The sequence below is a fragment of the Pteropus medius genome, unplaced genomic scaffold (genome assembly GCF_902729225.1).
Source record: "Pteropus medius unplaced genomic scaffold, Ma_sr-lr_union100, whole genome shotgun sequence".
Taxonomy (NCBI): Eukaryota; Metazoa; Chordata; class Mammalia; order Chiroptera; family Pteropodidae; genus Pteropus; species Pteropus medius.
The window spans coordinates 5,927,216-5,948,942 of NW_024351731.1; the positions used below are offsets into that span (position 1 = coordinate 5,927,216).

A 21,727-nucleotide genomic window follows, 5' to 3' on the forward strand; every position below is an offset into this window, starting at 1 on the left:
ATGGAAACGATGCAACGTACGATAGTATCGCGCACCTCCGGTGCGCCTATGGCTTCGTGCCGGACGTAGGGCTGGGCTCTGGGAACTGACGTGCACAGAGCAGGGTCGCCCCACTATGGGCCACGACTGTCAGGCACGGCCGTGGCCAGCACACAGTAGGTGCTCCGTGAGTGTCTGTTGAGCAGAACTCAATGTTTTATTTGGGGGAGGGAAGTACCATTACTTCCGTTTCATGACTGACTAAACATAGCGTGAGACCCGTGGTTTTGAAGTCTGGCTGCACCTTATGATGGCCTGGGGCCGTCTGCAGGGCCGCAGCTGCGGCCAGCTCCGCACTTGTCCTTCGCCTCGCAGGGCAGACCTGGGGGAGGGGTTTCTTCAAACGTCCACAGGGTTCTTACCGGCTGGGATTAAGAGCCACCATTTGCGCAGTTCACAACCCCGTGAGGTACTGTGATCAGAGACTGCGGCCTCCTTGTCAGCCTGGGCGGGTGGCATTTACCAACACATGACTTCCTGTTATTAATTTCTAAAAGCGAAAACAACTTTAAACAATGAGGCCACAGTAGGGGAGGGCAGGAGCGGGCCGTCTGGGCAGGCCAGGGGCATTTGGCAAGGTGGCCCCTTCTGTGGCGCGGTCACCGTGAGCGTAGCAGCACTCGTGCCATTTGCTGTGACACCGTGGTTCCTGTCCCACACCCGGAGCTTGCGGGTCATCCCTATTATCACCGCCCTCCAGCAACCTTATGATTCTCCCACCCTCCCTACCATAGGAGAGGGAGGCACGGGGCCCAGACCTAAACCTGACAGCACTTAAGTGTAAACACATGCACGCGCACACACGCGAAGGCGCACACTCACGCGGACACACACACGCAGCCTGAGGATGTCTCACTGTGTCCGTAGGTCGTCAAGGTCATCTGTCTCTCCACTTCCCCGACCTGCCTAGTCCTCATAGGAGCTTCCTACACGAGTGAGGGTCGGCTCTGTGCTGGGCTGCATGCTGGGCCCTGGACAAAGCGGAGGACGTCTTGGTCATAGTCCCTGCCCTTAGGGAGCAGGAATACAGCCAACAAGCCTCGGTGTCGCCCAGGCTGGGCGGGTAGTATGGAGCCTGGTCTTGTCTGTGGGCCGAGGAGGAGAAAGCTGAGGTTACTCTCCCCTGCCTCCGTGCCCCCGTCCTCCCGTCTTGGTGATCCTGCCTCTGAGTGATTCCTGCTCTGCCCTCTGTGCCCTGCACCCGCCATGCATTCTGACCGCTCCGTCTCCTGCCTGGTGACTGCAGAATCCCCATTTGCTCTAGAGAACACTTAACGTCCTACTTTTTCGTTGCTGCCATGGGCTTTAACTGCAGGAATAAGACCTTTTCGCTTCCATGTCACCCATCGATCTCTCAATAAACCGTTTACATCTGCATCTTTGCCTACGTATAAAGAGAAATACCACATCGCATCATACATCCCGTGTGGCTCCGAGGAAGCAAAGGGCAAAGGTGAGGGAGCTGTGCACCCGCGTTCTGCTCCAGCTGGGGCGCGCGTGCGAAATGGGGTGGCGGGTGGTTTTTACTGAAAGTAAAACACCTGTTTGTCGGTTGAGAGATGCTGCTGGGTTGTTCCCACCTTTTGCATACTGCAATATCCAAATAAGGCAAGGAAGAGAATATGTGACCCCAAAATATGCCACTTGGGCATGTGGATCATTTTGAGCTAAAGGCAATCCTAGAGGTCTCACATTTTTAGGTGGCTCCTGTACATATGTAATTAAACTTGTTTTTCCTGTTAATCTGTCTGGTGTCAGTTATTAGAGTGTCCAAAGCAGCTATCAGGGAAGAGATGTCCTCCCCAGCACTGGCTGTCTCTCCACTCCTATCTCCCATCCTTCTAGCACTTTCTCAAGGACGGGCAACGCTTTCTGTGGACACTTTGGAAGTCCCTGCCGCATGAGGGCTGGGAGCCACGTGGAGGTCACCTGGCTTCCCTGGTGGTAAGCGTGAGAAGCAGAGGCCTAGAAGGAGAGTTATGTGCCCCCCCCGCCCCCGCAGCCCGAGCCGGCCCGGAATCTCCACTCCAGCCTGCAGTTCTCTCCCTTAAACTCTTCTACCTCTCAGAGAAAAAGACACGTGCACCTGCTTGAGACTGACCGGGTGGGTCCCCAGCTGCTCCTGCTGGAGCCCGACCGGGTCACCACCTCCACAGCTGCCAAGTGTTTACCTCCCTGAATCCTGACCACGTCGGCAGCGTTTGAGCAAACAGGAAGCCGAGCCTGAGGGCCACTGAGGAGCTTGGCGTCACACAGCGCACACAGGAGCCGGAGTCCAGGCCAGGCCCCTGCGAGACCCAGGCTTTGCCACCTTCCAGGGAGAGGCTCATGCTTCCAACTGGTACCTTCCAGCCTCTCTCCCGGACACTGGAGAGTCCCAGAGGACAGAGTCTTCCCTGCCCTCTGCTGAGGCCACAGGACAATGAAGGCACAATGAAGAGAGCCAAATCCACCCTTCTTTTAAGTGACTGTAACTACTCGGTTCGCCGATGAGAGCCACAGATGCCACCTGCCCCCAGACCGGAGTGAGAACCAGCAGTGATTCATGGTCATTGGGTGACTCAAGTGAGACACTAATCCCGTGAGTCAGGCTGTGGGCCTCCCGGGCTGAAGGAAACCTCCCCTCCAGATCCGGGCCTGCTGCGGCCCCTCCTGCTGGTGGTCTCCACCTTGCTTTGTAGTTGGTGTTATTCTTATACAGGTGTTTGATGTTATCATTAAGCATCGCTGTTAAAGAAGCCGTAGATTACTCGAACTAGAAAATGTGCTTCGGAATCACTTCCCTTTTGGTTTTATAGATGCTTATGCCAGCATCCAGACCAGGGAAGGGATCAGCCCTCGGTCGCGGGGACCCGGATCCCTTCCCTGTTCTGTGTCCAATGACCAGGCACCAAAGCCCACCTCCCAGGTACGAAGATATCCTCCTCCCATTGGACTCAGCCTGGGCCTGGGGTAGGCCAACCGTCCACAGGGATCAGGCCTGGCCTGGAGCTGGCCAGCCCTGGACTCTCCTCGTCCTGTGCTCCCTGGGCTTCATTTTAGTGGCCCTCCCCTTCGTTTCCTGCTGAATTTTACTCAACCTCTTACTGGACATGGCCAGTCTTAGGTTAACCAGGCAGAATTATTAACCAGGAATGGATCTTTCCACCCGCTTCCGCACCGGCCCTTCCTGCTGTCCACGCCCGGCCAACTTCCAGGCCCCGGGCGCCGGAAGGCTTCTTGGAGGCAGTGGCCGGGGCGCGCCCGCCTTGGTCCCTCCATGTCCTCCAGGGTGGGCCAGGGGACTTGCTGGGCACCGGAAGCTTTCGCCCTCGACGTCGGGTACCGGGGCCGTCACCAGCCACCCGAGGACCCCCCAGGTGCGGTCACCGGCCACCTGAGGCCCGCTTCCCTTCCTCGCTCGGTTTCCCGGGCAGGGGGGCGCGCGCAGAGACACGGCGCACGCGCCGGGACCAGCAGAGCCGATTCGGAAATGACATGCTCGCGCGGGGACCTGCGCCAGCCCCCGCCAGGCTCCGCCCCCAAGGCGGGCGGCTGCCGGGCCCCGCCCCTGCCCGGGCCCCGCCCCGCGGCCCGCGCCCCTGGGGAGCCCGGCGGGCTGCGGGCGGTGCGCGCGCGCCCGGCGGCCGGAGCAGCCCGGGGCGGGGGTGCGCAGTGGCCGCGCGAGGCCATGGCGGAGGACGCGCCGCCGCGCCTGGAGCTGCCCTCGGGGCTGCTGGAGCTGTGCGCGCTGCTGGGGGCCTCGCGGGACAGCCTCCGCGGCCCCGAGCAGGTAAGGGCCCCCCGGGGACACTGAGGCGGGGCGGCCGTGGCGGGGGCGCGGTCACGACTCCGCGCACCCCGAGTCGATGCCGGGCGAATCCACCCCCCGCCCGGTGACCGCGGCGCCCCCCCGTGTGGGGACCCCGCTCGCCGCGCGGTGCGGACGGTGCGCCCGAGGTTCGGCCAGGCCCGGCTGCCTGGAGCCTGCCCGGTGCCCAGAACCGCAGGTGTCCTCCCCGGAGGTGGAGTCGCCTGTGGCCGCCACTGGGCTGGGCACCCGCCGGCGGCGGCGCGGCGGATCCCGGGAGGGGAGCTGCGGCGCGCCCCGCGTTTCCGTGAGTGCGCCCGCCGCCCTCCGTCTCCAGGGCTCCCGCCGGCGGAGGTCGCGGAGGGTGGGCGCGCCCCGCGCCCCCAGGCCTCGCCCGTTTCCCGCCCAGTGAGTCAGTCAGTGCGCAGGTCCGCTGTCTCCCAGCTGGCGGGGCCGACTCTCCGCGCAGCGCGACTTGTTAAGTTTTAGATTTAGGGCCCCCTTTGAATATCCCGCATTTCGTCATTTTGCCCTGAAATCTAGCTGATTTTAAATTTCTCATTTGCAATAGAGGCTGCCCTCCCACCTCACCCCCTCTTCTGTGTCAACACCCAAGCAGCCAAAGGGACGACTCATGTCCCTTTTTTTCCTGGGGGACCCTTTTTTTCCTCTTGGCTTGGGGAGTCCGTGACTGTCATTTTTCTCTGGTTGGGGGTGATGCCCAGTGAGTTCAGAGACACCCCTCAAACTCTACCGCCCAGTTTCTGAGCAAGTCGATGACAGGCATTGGCGTCTTTAAGACTTCAGGGTTGAATGGGTGTCACCAAGAGGAGCTAAGTGTGGTCACAGTGAACCAGATAAACGGCTGCTTGTGCTTTGCCGGTCTCTGCTCCTTGGCCAGTTGTGACGATTTCTGCATTTCCCTTCCCCTTTCTTACTTCCTGAACCCCCATAATGTCCGTGTCCCCTTTTCGGTCTGTCTCCTCCCGCCGGCGGTGGTTTGGTTGAGTGTCCCTGCCTCCGACTTGTGGGATGGCAGGCCCCCTTTCCTAACGGGAAGGACCCGGTCTCAGCTGAGGTCTCCTGCGCAGTGAGGAGGCTTTGGCTTTGCTTCTTGGCGGTTACAGGGGTCCCAATTGCCTCGATGTGAGACGCGCCTTTCACGAGCAGGATAAATCACGCGAATGCTGACAGTGGTCCCTCCTGGAACCAAACAGGCTGTGACATCTCGCCAGGCCGAGTGGGCAGTTTGCTGCCCTGCACTTCACCGCACGTCCTCCTGTTTGTTCCGTTCTCTGATTCTGTTAGGGGTTTGGCAGAGGGTGGAGGCAAAAGCAGCCAAAGTAGGAAAGAAAGAGTTAACACACGCGTTCAGCTTCCCGGAGCGGTGAGACCTACGTTAATGCCACCATTAGCCAAACGTGATTTTATTTAGCTTCATTTTTATAGTATTTTCAGTGTCCAACACTTTAAGAACTTTTAATTTTGCTTTAATCACCATTGCTCTGTGATTCAGGCATTCCTGTTTCTGAGATGTAAAAACAGCCCAGAGGTATGCAAACTATCCAACTTAATCTTAGAGCACGGCCCTTTTTTTTTTTTAATATCTTAGATGAGGTGATGTTTATTTTGTTGAAAACAGTGACAAAGAATTCGAGAATACCTTTCAATCCCCTTGTGAGTTACGTGGTTAGTTGCCTTTCCCTCCCCTCCTTGGTTGCTATGGAGATTAGGCATAGGATGTGAGGGCATCCAGCACGGATCTGTCACACACTGGTAGAAAAGTGCTCAGAGCACCTCCCAAGGTGTAGGTCACTTCTCGTGTGTGGAGGCACAAGTTTATGGTTTTTAGTGGAGAGTGTCCTGGCTTTCAAGACCATCCAACAGAACTTTCTGGATCCACCGCTAGCTACCGGCCACATCTGGCTTCCTGGGTGCTTGAACTGTGGCTACTGCCTCAGAAGAACTGGATTTTAAATTTCCCTTAAGTTCAGTTACTTTAAATAGCGACATGTGGCTACTGACGAGTGCGTTAGCTCAGCTCTGGAGCGTTTTAACACATCTGTTTATTTCTGCTCGGTTTCACAAAAGAGGCCAATCCTGCAGTGAGGGTTGGTGCTGCCCTGTCGTCTCACAAAGCTGTGACTCAAATGAATTAGGGTGTTGTGGTTTTTACTTTTTAATTAGCTTTGTCTTTTTAATGGTGTTTATTGGGAAGGGGCTTCGTATGTTCCTGTCCAGAGAAGAGAGGGGACTCCCCTGGGCGCGGCCCGTGGAGATGGGGCTGAGCCTCCCCTGGGTGAGGGGCAGCTGCCACGGGGTCACCGAGTGCCCCGTGAGCATGCTGGCATCCCAGGTGGCACCTTCGGGAACTGGCTCTAACTGGTTCTAATTGAAGAGCTGCACGTACGCAGTGCGTGTGGGTGAGACATGACAGCTGCCCCTCCGTGTGGGGTCGGGCACATACGCTACGGAATTCTCAGAGTGTGGCCCTCTGCCGTGTGAACGGGGAAGCCAGCCACCGCGTGTGGTTACACGGGGAGAAAGCCCCACGGCTGCGAGAGCCATAGGTGGAAAATGAGGTTTACACATACCTGCAAAGTGGGAAGGAGGGGCCCGCCTTTGGCTCGCGGAGTCACGGGAGGCCTTTTCTTTCTCCTGTCACTGCCTTCATCATTTCTATGTTGTTATTTTTACAAATGGATCTGTATTGCTTATCCAGTCGGAAAAGGCAGCAATGGGAAATCCGTCCCTTTGGGAAAAAACACGGGTGACGACCCTAGTGCCAGGTCGGCAGCTTCGGGCCACTTCACTTCAAGCGACTAAAGATGGAAAGTGGGAGTTGACGGAGTTTATCGGCTTCGGTGGGACAACCGCTGTTCAAACCAGAGGAGCCTCCGGGTGTCACCGAGTGCGAGTGTGCATGGGCGGACAGCAGCCGCTAGGCCTTCTGTGCGGGATGTGGGGATGTGGGGCTGTGCGGGAAAGGACGCTCGCCCCTGCCTGTCCCCACGCACAGCTCCGAGTGATCTAGAAGGGAGAGGGTGCAGTGGGGCGTGGCTGGGCGTGCGTCAGGCCGCGGGGCCAGCAGGCGGGTACGGCACCACGTCAGGTGCGTGGCTTGAAAGGATGACGTTGGGTCCCATTGTGCGTGGCTTTGGGGGGCGGGGCATGCTGGCTTCGGAAGCAGGCTGGCCTGCTGCTCAGGCATATGGCCAGCCTGGGCGGTCGGCCAGTCCTGCGGCACATGCGCACGTGTGACACCCGTGGGGTGGACAGTGGTGCTGGCAATGCAGAGAAACAGACGCAGGTCTTGATCCGCTGGAGGGACGGAGATGGGTCTGCGAGCCCGTCAGGCCCACGAAGGGCCCGGTCTGCCGGGGTGACCAGCAGGAAGAGGCCAGCTCGGGTGGCGGGAGCTTTTCGGGCAGCTGAGTGAACCCCGAGTGCCCCTCAGACGGAGATGCCCTTTGGGGAGAGTGAGCCCAGAGGCAGGCAGGGGCCCTGGGCCAGGTGGAGGAGGCGGTGGCCTTCTCCTGGCAGAAATCTCGAAGGGTTGGTCCTGGCGCATCCGTGCCGACTGAGCCACGGGTCCTGCAGGTGCTCAGGTGCGAACGTGGTGTGGATGGGACCTTTAGAGGCCTTCTGAGGCTGGGGGTCCTGAGTGTGGGTTTGCAGCACGGACCCCCAGCTCTGAGCACCCTGTGGGCACTGTCTTCCTCACGGGCGAGGAGTGAGTAGGTGGAGGGTCAGGACTGAGGCGAACATGCAGGAGCTTAATCTTTCAAAGTGCAAGTTTAAGGACCCCGCCCGGTGTGGCGGGAGGCCATCGGGCACGGTCTGGGGCTGGAAAGAGGGCTGAGCTCGGAGCAGGATTCTGGGAGCCATCCCGGGAGCGGGCGAGGGCAGGAGGAAGGGCCGAGCCCAAGGGGCTGACAGTCTGCAGGGGGACTGCCGAGGAGCGGCAGGGAGCGAGTGCGTGTGTGCGTGCTCCCCGACTGGGACTTCTCTCTCGACGCTGCTCACGGGGTGGTGTCACTCAGTCTTTATGGCCATGACTTTTTACGTGAGGAGGAAATAGCCCAGGTTCATCGTCCGCGAGGTCCAAACTGCTGGATTTTGAAGGTTTTAGAAAAGGTTTCATACAACCGAAGAAGCGGGTCCCTCCGTGCATGATGCACGGGCCTTATGGCTCTGCAGTGACCGGAGCTTGGTCTCAGTCCCTACCGAGTATCAAATTTTTTTTTCTAAATATAACGATTACCGACTGAATTTAAATCACATAGCATAAACGTAAGTACTGACTTCAGAGTGTATTTCGTGACTGAAAATGCTGTCATTACGTAAATCCTGTTAAGCGTCAAGGGCTGTATTGGTGACATGTGGATAGGGTTTGACCAATACACAGCCCTTCACTGCCCTGCCGTCCCCACCAGCCTGTGTGGGGACGTGGGGACTTTCTGGGGACCCAGAGGGCCTCGGCACTCGGTCTGTGGTGCCTTCTTTATATCCTGCACTCCCCCCTTGATGGGGTGGCTCGAGGCCTGGGAGGGAGTAGTTTGCCACTGTAGTCGGGGACGGAGCTCGAGTTTAAAGTCAAGCGTGTCCCTCATGGTCCCAGGCCTCGTTCAGCAGGGACGAGGTGCGGCATCCACGTTGACAGCTGCAGGCCCAGGCTCTGAGCGGGTCCATGATGTGGCCCCACAAGCCCCTCACGGCAGCTTCCCAGGCGCCCCCAACATCACGAGCCGCTGGTGGGAGAAGCCGCGACCCTGACGGTGGGACACGGCTCGCTTTGGGTCCCCGGGGGGTCAAAGAGGAGGAACAGTGGACGCTCGGCGGACGGGACGGAGCAGAGCGAGGGCCGGGTGCTGCGCCGCTGACTTCTGCCCGTCTCAGGTCGCCCAGAGAAAGGGAGCCAGGGCCCTGCCTGCTCTCAGCCCGGAGGTGCTGTCCGTCTTCGTGCCACCCTTCGCCAGTAAGGACGACGGTCAGGCAGCCGGCGCCAACTGCCCGACGCTGGGCAAAGCCAAGAGGCGCTCCTTCAGGAAGAAGAGGGAGAAGCCCCCCGGGAGGGGCCTCGCGGACGGCTCCCAGGGGCCGGGCTCGGAGGACGTCGGCATCCCCAACGGCGTGGACCTGCTCGCGCTGCCGCAGCTGTGCTTCCCAGGTACCGGGCCGGGCGCGGGCGCGGGCGCGCCTCAGGCCACAGCCGCGGACTGTGTCCAGGAGTCAGCAAAGTGCCACCGGGGTGGGCCCCCGCCCCTGGGTCCCCCCTACGCCGGGTCCCCCACATCCCACCCCCCAGTCCCCCACATCCCACCCCAGGGTCCCCCGCGTCCCCCAACCCCTGGGTCCCTGGGATCGAGCCGTCCTGCTCTCGGGAGGTTCAGAGCTCCAAGGCAGCCCGTGTGGGGGACACCGGATCCTGGAGGGCGGAAGTCCCCTAGGACTACCGGTCCCGCGATTGGCTTGGGGCTTCCGGACGACTTCCAGCGCTGACTTCGCCTGGGCCGCCGGAGGCCCTGCGGACGCTTAGATGACGTCCAGTGAGCCGGCCCTGCCCCCTGGGACCAGAACTACGGGTCACGTTTTTTTCCGCAAACTGACCAGTCCATGGAAATATCCGGCGTGTCCTCCGGGCTTCATGTTTTGGTCTCGGGGATTATGAACCGGGGACCAGCCAGGACCCCCCACCCCCGCGGTGCTCAGGACGGGCCTTTGGCCCAGGCTTCGCAAACCCGTTTCTCTCTCCTCCACCTGCAGGAGGCATGTGTGTGGCCTCTGAGCCGAAGGAGGACCGCATCCACTTCCTGGTGCTGACCAACGTCTGTGGGGACAGGACGTACGGCGTGGTCGCCCAGTACTACCGGCCGCTGCACGTGAGTGCTCCCGCGACGTCCCCCGGACCTGGGTGGGGCGCCATCGCACCGTGGTGACGTGCACAGAATGTGAGGCTGCCACATGCACAGCGTGGCCCCGCCCTCCCCGCCCCCGCCATCCCCCTGGAAGGACACGCCGGCCTCATCAGCGGTCGTCCGCCGCCGCCCCCCCTCGCTCTGCCTCTGGGGTCGCCTGTTCCGGACATTTCCCATAGGTGGACCTACCCGACAGGCGTCCTTTTCCGCCTGGCTTCTTCGGTCACTGTGTCATTGCCTCGTGCGCGTGGAGCCGGGGCCAGCCTCCTCCCTGTCATGGCTGTGACCTTCCAGTGTCGAACCATTCTGGGTGTCTGTCCCTCAGCCGCTGGACACGTGGGCTGTCCCACCTGCCGTGTGCGAAAGGTCCTGCTTAGGTTTGGCGAGCATGATCCATCCACATGTTGGGGAGTGTTTTCTGGGGGAGCTGCTGCAAGTGCCCCGGAAGAGCTTGTAGGGGAAACGAGGGGCCCAGAAGCACACGGTGCTCAGCTGCCCACTTCCAGGGGGTTTCCAGGAGGGGGGCTGCGACTTCCTTCTCGGGCCTGCGCTTTGCCGAGGGAAGTCAGCAGGTCCCACAGAGCAGAGGCAAACAGGGGCCTGGCTGCTTCTCCCCGCTTGGTCCCCAGAGAGAGACAGGCAGTTACTTTTGGTACAGTTATCTCGACACGTTACTGTACGTGTCGGGAGGCATGAGATGCAATCAGGTGGGCTGCCCTTTCGCTCTTGGAGCTCAGGCGTGCCCAGGCGTCCTCGAGGGGCGTGCAGGAGCACGGCTCGCTGCCGTGTCTGGGCGAGGTCACCTTCCGTGACGGGCCCAGCGGAACAGAGAGCTCAGCCCCGCAGCCCCACGTGCAGGCTGTGGCCTCTGGGACTGTGGGGGACGGGCGGGGCTGGGGTGCCTGCCCCTGCTTAGCCAGTTCCGCCCCCTGAGACGCCCCCTGAGACACCTGCAAGTGACTCATTCAGGGAAGTGCCTCGGGAGTTTGCGAAACAGCACAAAGTGTGTGCGTCTGTCCTTCTAGCAGGAGAAGTTACCATCATCGTTATCATCGTTACATACGTTTAAAAAGTGATAGCCCCTGTGTAGCATTAACTATACCAGACGTGACTGTTCCCACGACACCTGCCTGTCTGGTGGACACGGCTGCCTGGCCTGTCCTCCTCGCGGCTGCACGGGGACCCACGTGGGCCCCACACTTCTCGCTCCCCCCTCCCGCCACGCGTCCTGAGGACCGATGGTGACCTATTCCAACCAGGGCCGTCCCCTGCGTTCTGCTCTGCCTCTCGTGGCTACAACACCTGCAGCCCACGTGGACGAGGCTCCACTGGGAGCACCATCCCCACATCACAGATGAGAGCGTAGTGGCACAGAGAGGTTACGTGACATCCTGTGGTCACACAGCAGCCAGGATTCGAGCCAGGATTGGGCAGACCGACTCCAGGGCAGTAGGTGTTCACTAAACGGTGGGCAGGCGGATGACGCAGCCAGCTGTTTCCTGAGCTTCTGCCTTTTCCTGTCTCACTGGTACCTGAAGTAGGCACTAGTCCGTGCTAGTCCCCAAAAGTCCCAAACTGAAGCTGTCATCACTTCATCCCTGTCCAAATAGCAGCCCCCCAGGGCCCAGACTGTGGGTCCCAAATACCATGGCTGGTCAGCTACCCAGTGAGCTGTGCCTCATGGGGCCCACCGCTGTGTCCTTTCTCTGACCGAGGTCCCGTGTCATAGGCGAGGCCCCTCCAGCCCCCTCCTGCTGTCCATGGTGCCCACCTGGCTGCCGGGTGCCCACGAACGCTGCATTTTTTCCTTTTGAAGCTGAGCCCCATGCCGCTTCTGTGTCTCGATGCGTCGTAACTGTACCTTGTCACCCAAACCTATGAGCTTGTCCAGGCAGGGATGCACCTCAGGCCTCTAACCTCAGCACCGCTGTGGAGCCCGCGCCCCATGGGGCCCCGTCACCGGGGGCTGGTGCTCGCTCCGACTTGGCAGGGAACCCAGAGGGCGCATGGGCCCCGGAGGAAGGGCTCTGTCCAGCCCGGGCCCCGTTTTGGTCTGGAGATGCTGAGGCTGTGGAAGACATGCCGAGATCGGCCGGGTCGGGCGGTGACGTGTTGCTGTTTCTCCTTCTCTAGGACGAGTACTGTTTCTACAATGGCCAAGCGCCCCGGGAGCCGAGCTGGCCGGCCGCCGGCTGCTTCCTGCCCTTTGCCGTGTGCGTGGTGTCCAGGTTCCCCTACTACAACGCCCTCAGGGACTGCCTCTCCTGGTGAGCTTGGACACGCTGCCCTTGCGACTGCTGGGCCACCGCCTCCAGTTGCTGCCCGGGGGGCGGGCTCAGGGCTGGCCACAGATGCTCCCGTGAAAGCCGTGGCTTCGGGACGTGGTAACGCGTGGGAAGCGTGATGGGAGGGGCAGGCGGACGCGAATCAGCACGGCAGCTTTCCTCATGTGGTTGGTTAAAAGCGACGTAATGGGACACGCTCTTCCTGGCTGAGGCAGTCAGCAGGCTGCTGTTAGCTCTGGTGAGTTTTGTTGACATTTAAAAGGTCACCTTTTTGGGGGTCGGATCTTTAGCTGTCTTAATGCTGACGATGACTCGAAGGCCCGAGGTTGGAGGGAGCTTGTGAAAAAGCAGGACAGCATTGTACCAAACCTGACTGACTCCCACTGCCGGGGGACGTGACCGTCACCTACGGAGGCCCCGTGGGGATGCGGGGCAGTCCCACCGGGCACACAGGCGCAGCCGAGCCATGCCACGTTGTTCTGATCCTGAGTTCCACTCGGAGTTTGGAGCTGCTCGATTGCAGACTGAGTGATCGTGTGGTGTGATGCGGGAGATCGTGGCAGGTCCCCCCTGAGGTCCCCGCAAAGGACAGTCGCCTCAGATCTCACAGCTCGACCACGGGGATGAGCAGGAACCCTTACGGATCAAACCAGCGATGTTCGCAACTCAAATTCCAGTACTTTAATGCTTTATTTTTTTAAACATGGCTAGTTTTTGGACACCCTTTGGGTCCAGCCCGCACTTGTTATGGGCATAAACGATCCCACAGCAGAGCCGACTTGGTCTTAGCGCGTGAGCGGATTAAGCATAGTGTTTGTGGAACGTGTCATCCAGGGAGCAGAGGGGACAGAATGAGAAATTAGGACATGGTCCCAGCTGAGTCTTCAGCGCTGGAAGGTAAACGGCCGTTTAACTAATCTCCAGCTTCTTCTGTACAGTGGGGATGGTTTTCCCACCTTTGTGAAACGAAATGAATGGGTAAGGGCCAAACAGTGTCCCTAGAGGCAAATGGTGTCCCCAGGGGCAGGAAGGCCACGCCTGCTCCCCCGTCCTGGTCCGTGTGTCACGTGTTTATTCAGCTTTTCACCTGTGTGGTGGACAGTCTCCCTGCCGAACATCAACGCAGGCGATGTTTAACTTGAAACACGTGTTCGTTTTTTACGCTTCTTCGCTTTTCTCGTTCTCACGGGTCCTCGCGGAGTGACCAGGCGTAGGAAGGGCAGCCAGGGCAGGACAAAGGGCAGTCATTCGAAAGCAGCACGAAGACAGGGATTCTCGCGTTTGCACAGTTTGAGCGGTGCCGTGTGAACGATGCCTGCACGTGGTCAAGAACCGGAGAGAATCTGTTCAGCTGTGTCCGGAGAGTTAGACCCCGGGCAGTCTTTTTCCCTTTTAAAACGTCACCTTAAATACGCTGTTGTATTTTTATAATGGATACACATGTGGAGGAACATTGAACTCTCTCCAAAGCCTGACATTGGCTCCATGAATAATAATTATGTCGCTTCAAGTGAAAACATAAGTACTCTGCAGGCACGTGGTGGTCTCACACTGCGGGGTGGGGGGGCAGCGTGAGGTCCAGCTTCGGGGTGGGAAAGGCTGGCTGTGCCGGCGGCCTCAGGGACGGCCGGTGGGACCCTGCCAGGCCTCCTCTCGGTTTGCACAGCCTCCTCTGGCCCCCACAGTGCAGTGTCCACCGTCGTGCGGGCCCCGCCGCGGGCTGAGCCGCGTCTCTGGGGTTCATCTACTTCACGGACGTGCGTTAACACTGAAAAGCCAGCTTCACCGCGTCACAGCTGACGTGCAGTCAAACCCACCATTCCGAGCGCACAGCCGGCGATGTGCCGAAGGCGTCCTCCGTGTAACCACCGCCGCAGCTCACCGCGGGTCACTTCCACACCCCGAAGCTTCGCTCAGGCCCCTGGTGGCCAGTTCCCGGCCCCTCTGCCCCAGGCACCCACATCTCCATCGCATTTTTGTATCACACGCCTCAGATGGCGGGACACGCGTGGGAAACAGGCTTTCTCGGGCACTTTGCACGACTGCTTGTCCCTTACGGACGGAAGTCGGCACATGTAGAGGATGCACGGATTCCAGTGACGTGTCACAGACGGGACACGCCCATGAACAGCACCGAGATCAAGAAACAGAGCATGGCCAGTCCCCCCAAACCCCAAACTCCCCCTGACCTGGGGAGCCACTGTCCTGCGGACGAGAGTCCCAGAGCTGCTGACGTGGCCGTTACAGACTCTTCCTCTTCGGTTGGAAAAGCTAAGTGACAGTCGGATTCTCGCCTGTATTTTGTGATTTGACCTTTTTTTTCTTTTTAATTTCAGTTTATTGACTCATCTGAAGTTCTGTAAAGATTTTGAAGTTGACAATCACATAAAAGATTTTGCTGCAAAACTATCTTTGATACCCAGCCCGCCTCCTGGACCACTCCATTTGGTAATTATCGTATACTTTTCCTTTGCAAACAGCAAAAGTAACATATTGAAGAAGGTTTCAACGTTTTAAATGATTTTTTGGGTTCTAGCTGTGTTTAAATCATGCTTCTCAAGTTCCTTACAGAAGTATATTTACACTATTTCTAAAGGAAAAAAAAAACTAGAAATGAATTAGAAATTTTTTTCTAAAAATTTAGAAATGAAATTTTGTTCTAAAGTCAAACGTGTAGGCTTGAGTGTTGCTGAGTGGCTCGTGGTGAACAGGTACCTTCGGTAGGTTAGTTCGTTACTTGCTGTGCAGGAAACACAGAATCTACTTAGTTTACAGATTTCCCTTTTAATCGTCTGGAATCTTAGGTATTACATTTAACTGCTCCATGTGTTCACCTGTCCATTGTGATCAACGCAAAGTCACTGGTTTCCTACGTGTGTATTGTCGTTATCGACAGCGCCACCGTGTCATCTAATTAGTCGACAAGCATTTCCCAAACTGGGTTTCGTGGAACGCTGGTTCCAAGATGTCATTGGCTGGTGACGACGTGCGGGTTCCAGGGTTAAGGGAAGTTGGAGAGACGCTGACCACATCCTGCCTTTGTCAAGTAAAAGGTCGGACTCTTCAGCTGTGTGACAAAACCTGTTTGAGTCAGCATTTTTCAAACTGACGATAAGGTGCTTCCTTTTTTTGAAAAAAAAAAAACCCAGCCACTTATTAAATAACCATCTTGGAATGTATAGTAAATACTGGACCGGTTTCCCTTCTGGAAGCTTATACATGGAAATCTCGGTTCTTTACATTTCGGTTATTATCGAGAGTTGGAAAATTCTTCTTATTTATCAGGAAACGTGTGATTATGAACTTAAAGTGTATATTTGTGATGTTACCCTAACCCTGGCAGGCTGCTAGGGAGGTGCTCTTGCCAGATGCGTCCCGGGCCCAGGGTCAGAGCGGCCCGTCCGCCTCAGCCCCACTTCCCGACACCTCTCTACGGGGGCTTTGCGCAAGGCACTCATCTTCGCTAGGCGGATCTCTGGTATTTTTTTATCATGCAGCGAAGCCGTCACATTTTAAGCTCTCGTCCCATAAACTCGGCGAGTATTCGTTGAGGACCTGCTGCCACGAGCGAACAGGATCCCCGAGTTCAGAACGGTGTCAGGGTCGCCGGTCATTTATTCCGCCTTTGAGCGTAGCAGTGCGTACATCGCGCTCACACGGCCTTCCAGGCCGCGAGCAGATGAGCCGTCGGTGCCTCCGTCCCCGCCACCCTCAGTGGGCAGGTTTCCGGGAGGTCGTCACTGGCACCTCTTCACCCCACACTCACCCTACGTGTCACGCCCCCAGCCTCTCCATCCTCGGATCCGACGCTTCTCCCGTCTCCTCCTCCCCGAAGTGCTTTGCCTGCCTGGTCAGGGCGCTTCGGGGCTGGGCGGCCACCGCGGGAGGCACGGCCGCTCATGGTGCCGGCTGCTCAGCTCGCCGAGAGCCTGACGGTGGGGTGGGGGGGGCAGTTTCCTCCTCCGTGTCCCCCATGCCCTTTAGCACACAATAGGTGTTCATGAACGTGGAATTCAGTGTTCTTTAAAAATATCATCTAGAAAAGTAAAGTGTCTTAAAAGTTTTTGAATTACATACCTTTGAGGAGCTTTGACTGTTGAAAGCACTAAGCACACACACTATCTGGTGAGTGAAAACAGTGTCTGCTAGCCACGGCCGACAGGTGAGAACCGTGTCTGCTAGCTATGACAGGTGAGAACTGCGTCTGCTAGCTATGGCCGATTCGAACACGCTTTAGAACTCGCGCTAGTGGGGACGGTGTCTGGGTGGCAGCTTGTCTTTGTCTTGCCAGTGAACAGTTTGCTGGCCGATTAAAGCGCTAAGGACGTTTGGCTGAGAAAGGCGCCAAGTGCTCCCTTTACGATGACCCATTCCTGGCGGCCTTGTCTGTCTCTGGGCTGTTTTGTGGTTCTGGGACCTGCCAAGGGGGTGGCGTGAGTCTTCAGCAGTGTCTTCTCGCTCAGACGCTTTCTGGGCCCAGACAGGGACTTTGGGTGCGTTGCGGCCTCTGCCGGCAGCAGCCCCCTGAGCTGACAGCAGGAATCGGCCTTGGCAGGTCTTTAACATGAAGCCACTGCAGATCGTGTTCCCCGCGAGAGCGGACCCCGAGAGCCCGGTCATCGACCTGGACCTTCACCTGCCCTTGCTCTGCTTCAGACCCGAGAAGGTGCTGCAGGTACACGCCCCCCACGCCGCGTCCCGTGCCAGGGGGCTCGAGGGGGCGTCACACCTACCGCTGTGCCAGAGATGACTCGAGTGCCAGTGTCTTCCACCGTGGACAGACCCAGAACGACACCACCACTCGGAGTGTTAACTTTTTTGCTTAAAGCTGACATTCACTAGCAGCGGTCCCCAGCCTTTGGCACCAGGGCCCGGGGCTCCCATGAGCATCTAACACCTGATGGCGTGAGGCGGAGCTGAGGCTGCGATGCCGGTGCTGGGAGCGGCTTTGCTCCGCCGCCCACCTCCTGCTGTGCGGCCCGGTTCCGAACAGGCACGGACCAGTACCTGTCCGCAGCCGGGGGGTGGGGACCCCTGCACTATAGTACGTGCTATTTGCAAATAGCACCTGCTTTTTTGGCGGAAATGGGGCAGAGGTCATAGCTTTTGTTTTGGGAGCTGAACAGGAAGACGGGGTTCTGTCCTCCTGGTTTGGTTGGGGCTGGCAGACATTCGCCAGTTACTGGCACTCCAGGCTGGGCGTGGTTCGTGGTTGACCAATGACGCCTGTATGCAGGTCCTGATCGTCTCCCTCACGGAGCAGAGGCTCGTGTTTTCTCCTCCAACTGCTGAGCTGCACGCTGAAGTGCTTGAGGTGGCTCACCTGCAGTGCTCCCGCGTGGCAGCACGCTGTTACCATGTCTATCCTGTCGGAGTGCCACGACTTCGATCGACCATGGTCTTCACGCCTCATAATGGACACCTCGACTACTTCGGAAGGTCAGGCGCAAGGTCAGGTTCCGGCCGCCTGGTCATGCTAGTTATCCTCGGAGCTGGTCGGTGAGGACCGGATGGGAGGAAGCTGCCTGAAAGTGCCCGGTGAGGGCCGGGCAATATCGCCTGGGACACCGGCGGGCAAGACTCTTCTCCTTTATGCAGGTGTGCGCTGGGCTTCACACACAGGCGGCACCTGCACACAGTACACAGAGCACAAACGCGGGTACTGCAAGAGCTCTTACATGCACAGCAGTACGACACGCATTGCCAGCACATATACACATGTTAACACAGCAGTACACACACAGCACACACAGCAATGCTGTTGCACACGCCACCTAGCTTTGTGCACACGCGACACACGCATACTAACATACAGAACACACTATTGCACACGACGCAGGCCCCATTACTACAGCACACAGCACTATGCCACTACCACTTTGTCCTCCGCGACACACGGCACATCGGCTAAACTTTTGGTGCAGTACTGATCGCACACACGCGACACACGCTTCCGCCTCACACACACACATTACATACACAGTTCCACGCAGCATGCCCTGCACTTCCTCGTTTGTCCTCATGCCGCCCCCTGCGGACCTCGGGCCGTGTGCCCCGCGTGGTGCCCCGCGTGGTGCCCCGCGTGCTCCGCGTCACGTCCCCGCCCACGTCCATCCGCAGCAGCTCAGTGAGGAGTGGGGGAGTCGCTGGGACCCGGTGGCGGGTGCAGCCTCTGCTGCTCCGCAGCTCTGTGACCTGGACTGGGTTCGCGTTCCTCCCTCCGCCTCGGTGTCCGCATCTGTGAGGTGGGCGCGGCCACGTCCCCACGGGCAGGGCTCTGAGCCGAGGACACCCACAGCTCGCTCGGAGCGCCTGGCGGCTCAGCGGGCAGCGTCCAGCTGCCGTCGCTCGTCTGTTTTCCTCCCTCCCTCCCTTCTGCTTCCGCTGTTCTGCGGACCTTCTTTCCGGAACACACATGTGCCTTCGGCACGTCGCTGCGGTCAGCAGGCTTCGCAGCCTCGCCGAGCTCTCTTCTCGCCGTGTGACAGGCCCATGACAGGGGCGAGCTCTTCCGTGTCCTACCGTGGCAGGTCGAGGAGGGCGCTGGCCTCGCTGTCGTGGTGAGGATCGAAGGGGTCGCTGGGACGCTGGCCGGCGCGCGGTCAGTGCCAGATGAGGATGAGGCGCAGCTGTTTTCACTGCTGCGCTCGCCGGCGATGGCGGACATTTAGATGGTGGCTCGCGTCGTGGGTTTGTGACACGTGTGATGTTGGCCGCAGGCAGAGGGGGCTTGGCTTTCTACAGTTTTATTCAGGTAGTACTAGAGAGAAAGGTGGCTGGCGTGTGCCAGCCGGGCCCTCTGGGGAGGCGCTGGATGTCACCCAGCGTTTGCCAGAGCGAGTGACTCACCAGGGACAAACACTCTTTGAGAAAAGGCCATTCAGACCTTTATGGAAGGAACGGAAAAACGTCACCCAGCCCTCCTTGCAAATGAGAAAAGAAATAGGCTGCCTCTGAAGTTTAAAACTGTGTTTCTTTTTTTAGTCATTTGGAGAAAACAAATGTCTTGCTTCAGACCAGAAAGGACAGGTTTTGTCACGTTTACATGACAGTTGCAGTCAGCAGTCACGCAGGAGTCCCTCAGGAGTCCCTCGTGATGACTTCCTGTTCTGAGGGCTTCAGGACGAGCGGCAGGTGTTACTCAGGTGGTTTGGGTTGGAGGCTTTTGTCACTGGTGCCGGGAGCTGGGCAGCCACCCTGCGGCCCGCCTGGCCGTGACTGCACACGCTCGGCGCTCAGGCTCAGAGAGGGCAGTGCCTGTCACCAGGCCGACACTGGACCTGTGCGCTGGCCCTGGGAGGTGCTGTCTGTGCGTTTTTCATGCGAGGCGGGACCCAGCCCGGAGTGGTGAGCGGTCACACTCCAGGGGCTGTTGAATTGGAGGACTCTAGTGCATGCTTCGTTATTGGCGTATTTTGTCACAGATAAGTCTTTACAAATAATCCATGAAAATATTTCAGAAATTCTAAGTGTGTGTGTGATCGCCGGGCTTCGGGCCCTGCCCATACCCCAGTTCTTGGACGGGCGGCCGAAGAGAGACGTGGGTGTTGCTTGTTGGAGTTGCTCTGGCCGCAGTTCTGGAATGTTCTCTTCAGGCCCCCGGCAGTGTTGGTACCGGGGCAGGTGGAACCCTGGCAGTGTGTACTGGAATCTCGACTCAAAGACGCAGGCATTGAGCTCGTTAACGTAACTTGTGGTATTTTCTGCATTTTGGGGTAGAGAGTCTGAAGCTCTGTGTACACGTTAAGATGGGTGATTTAGTTAACGGTGACACCATCTCAGACAGTGCAGGATGTGTTTGTTTTCGGAGAGACGTGCTAAGTTGAAACTCACACGCGAGCCTTCACGCTCCCCTTACAGGAAGCTGACGGTTTGGTTCTGATAAACATCGATGACGGGACCGTCACCCACTCCCGCGACGGTGACCTGGCTGTCCCCGGCATCCCTCTCCTGGCGGCACAGACGTTTATTCAGAGGTAAAGCCGGACCCAGCACGCGTTCGAGGCCTCTCTGCTCACGTTCTGAGCCTGCTGAGTCGCATAAACTCTCCAGGGGTACCTTTTTCAACGCCCCCCAAGTTATCAATGAGTATTGTAAACATCCTAAAAGCATTAACGCGCCCGCCCGGGCACACCCTCCCCCTGCCGCCTTCTGCCGCCTTCTCTGCGGCCAGCGTCACCTGATGCGTGTGCGCCGTGCTCAGCGTCGTCTGCTCCCTGCAGGGTCCAGAGCCTCCAGCTGCACCACGAGCTGGACCTGGCTCACCTTGGCGCCAGCACCGACCTGAACAATGGGCGGGCCCGCAGGTGGACCTGGCAGCAGAGGTTGAACAGCCAGATACAGCAGCTCACCCTGCAGCTGCTCGTCAGCATCTTCAGGTATTCTAAGCACTTCCAGTGTTGGCGAGAGGCCCAGCCCGCTCACGGGCCCATGAGGGCGGCATCCCCCAAATCCATGGCGGCGAAGTGCTTTTCTTACGATCATTATATCCGAGCAGCCCCTCGGGGACTGTGTTCTTCCAACTCCAATGCTGCCAGGGGGTTGGGGGGACTTCTCTAGCCCCATCTCTCCTGCAAAAGACCCCCAGTGGGCGCTGTGCTGGCTGAGGGCTCAGGTCAGCCCGGGGAGGGGCACAGACGGGCTAGAGCGCCAGGCCGGAGCGTTCGGGACATGCTCGGTCAGACTGTTGGCCCGTTGCTCCTCGTCCTGTAACTGTCACCGTCAGCATCTGCTGTGTGCTGTGGGGAGTGGCCCCTGAGCTCGGACTGGTCTGTCTGTCTCTTCGCCCCCAGCATCTATCTGTCCCCCCTCCTCTCCCCACTCCTTGCAATGCTTTCCTGGGCCCGTGGGAGGAGGCAGCTGGAAGGACCCCCCACCTGGGACGGGTTCGGGCCAGAGCTGGCTGACTTGCCGAGATGCTGGGTGATTATTTCAAAACCGACATTTTAATGGCCGAATTTTTTTGATGTGTATATTTACATAAAGTCGTTCGTTAGGAAGAAATGGGATGCTGTGTCCCGGGCAGGTTGTGTATCTCTTTGCTCAAAGCCGTATAATTCGTGAGGTCATAGATACATAGTTTCCTTTTGTTCTTTTAAGACAAACTCTTTCTTGAGCGAGGTTGGATTTTAAAAAAATACTGTATAAGCTTGACGAGTTCGTTGAAAAGCAGAAAGTCTGATTACAGGTCATAATACTTTATTCCCTGTTGATGAAGGAACTTTTCCCCGGGCTGGGTTAACACGTAGACCCTTCCCAGGTCACCAGCCGGAGCTGTTTTTCTTTATGATTAGGTATTGATTACGGCATCTTCATTTGCGTCAGGAGCCAGGAGGCTTGAAGCGGACGGTGACACTCCCTTGCGTAGTGTCATGCCAGTGGGAGGGAACAGCTCAACCACGAAATAAACCCAAAATGTGTTGTTCTAGGGGTCGGAATCTTTCTGAAGAACGGGGCTTTCCCAAACCTGTATTTCTTGTCATTTTTCTGCTAGTCTAGTAGCAGCATTTTTTTTCACATATTTGGAAGTATTTCAACACTTAGACTTTCTTCCTTTGTCAGGGAAGTGAAGAACCACTTGAATTATGAACACAGAGTGTTTAACAGTGAAGAGTTTCTCAAAACGCGGGCCCCGGGGGACCAGCCATTCTACAAACAGGTGAAGGGCGTGCGTGCGTGTGTGGGCGTGCGTGCGT

At 58.2% G+C, this 21,727-nt stretch overlaps 1 protein-coding gene across 1 annotated transcript in view; it reads left to right on the forward strand.

Annotated features, from left to right (window-relative positions):
- Nucleotides 1-3,654: 3,654 nt before the first annotated feature.
- DENND3 (DENN domain containing 3) overlaps nt 3,655-21,727 on the forward strand; it is a 38,916-nt gene continuing 20,843 nt past the window's right edge. The window contains exons 1-11 of the mRNA XM_039846212.1: nt 3,655-3,811; nt 8,729-8,999; nt 9,596-9,711; nt 11,881-12,014; nt 14,369-14,480; nt 16,588-16,707; nt 17,269-17,346; nt 17,451-17,483; nt 19,893-20,008; nt 20,255-20,410; nt 21,594-21,690. Coding sequence (XP_039702146.1) covers nt 3,710-3,811; nt 8,729-8,999; nt 9,596-9,711; nt 11,881-12,014; nt 14,369-14,480; nt 16,588-16,707; nt 17,269-17,346; nt 17,451-17,483; nt 19,893-20,008; nt 20,255-20,410; nt 21,594-21,690 — 1,335 coding nt within the window. The 5' untranslated portion in view covers nt 3,655-3,709. The remainder of the gene's footprint in view (nt 3,812-8,728; nt 9,000-9,595; nt 9,712-11,880; nt 12,015-14,368; nt 14,481-16,587; nt 16,708-17,268; nt 17,347-17,450; nt 17,484-19,892; nt 20,009-20,254; nt 20,411-21,593; nt 21,691-21,727) is intronic.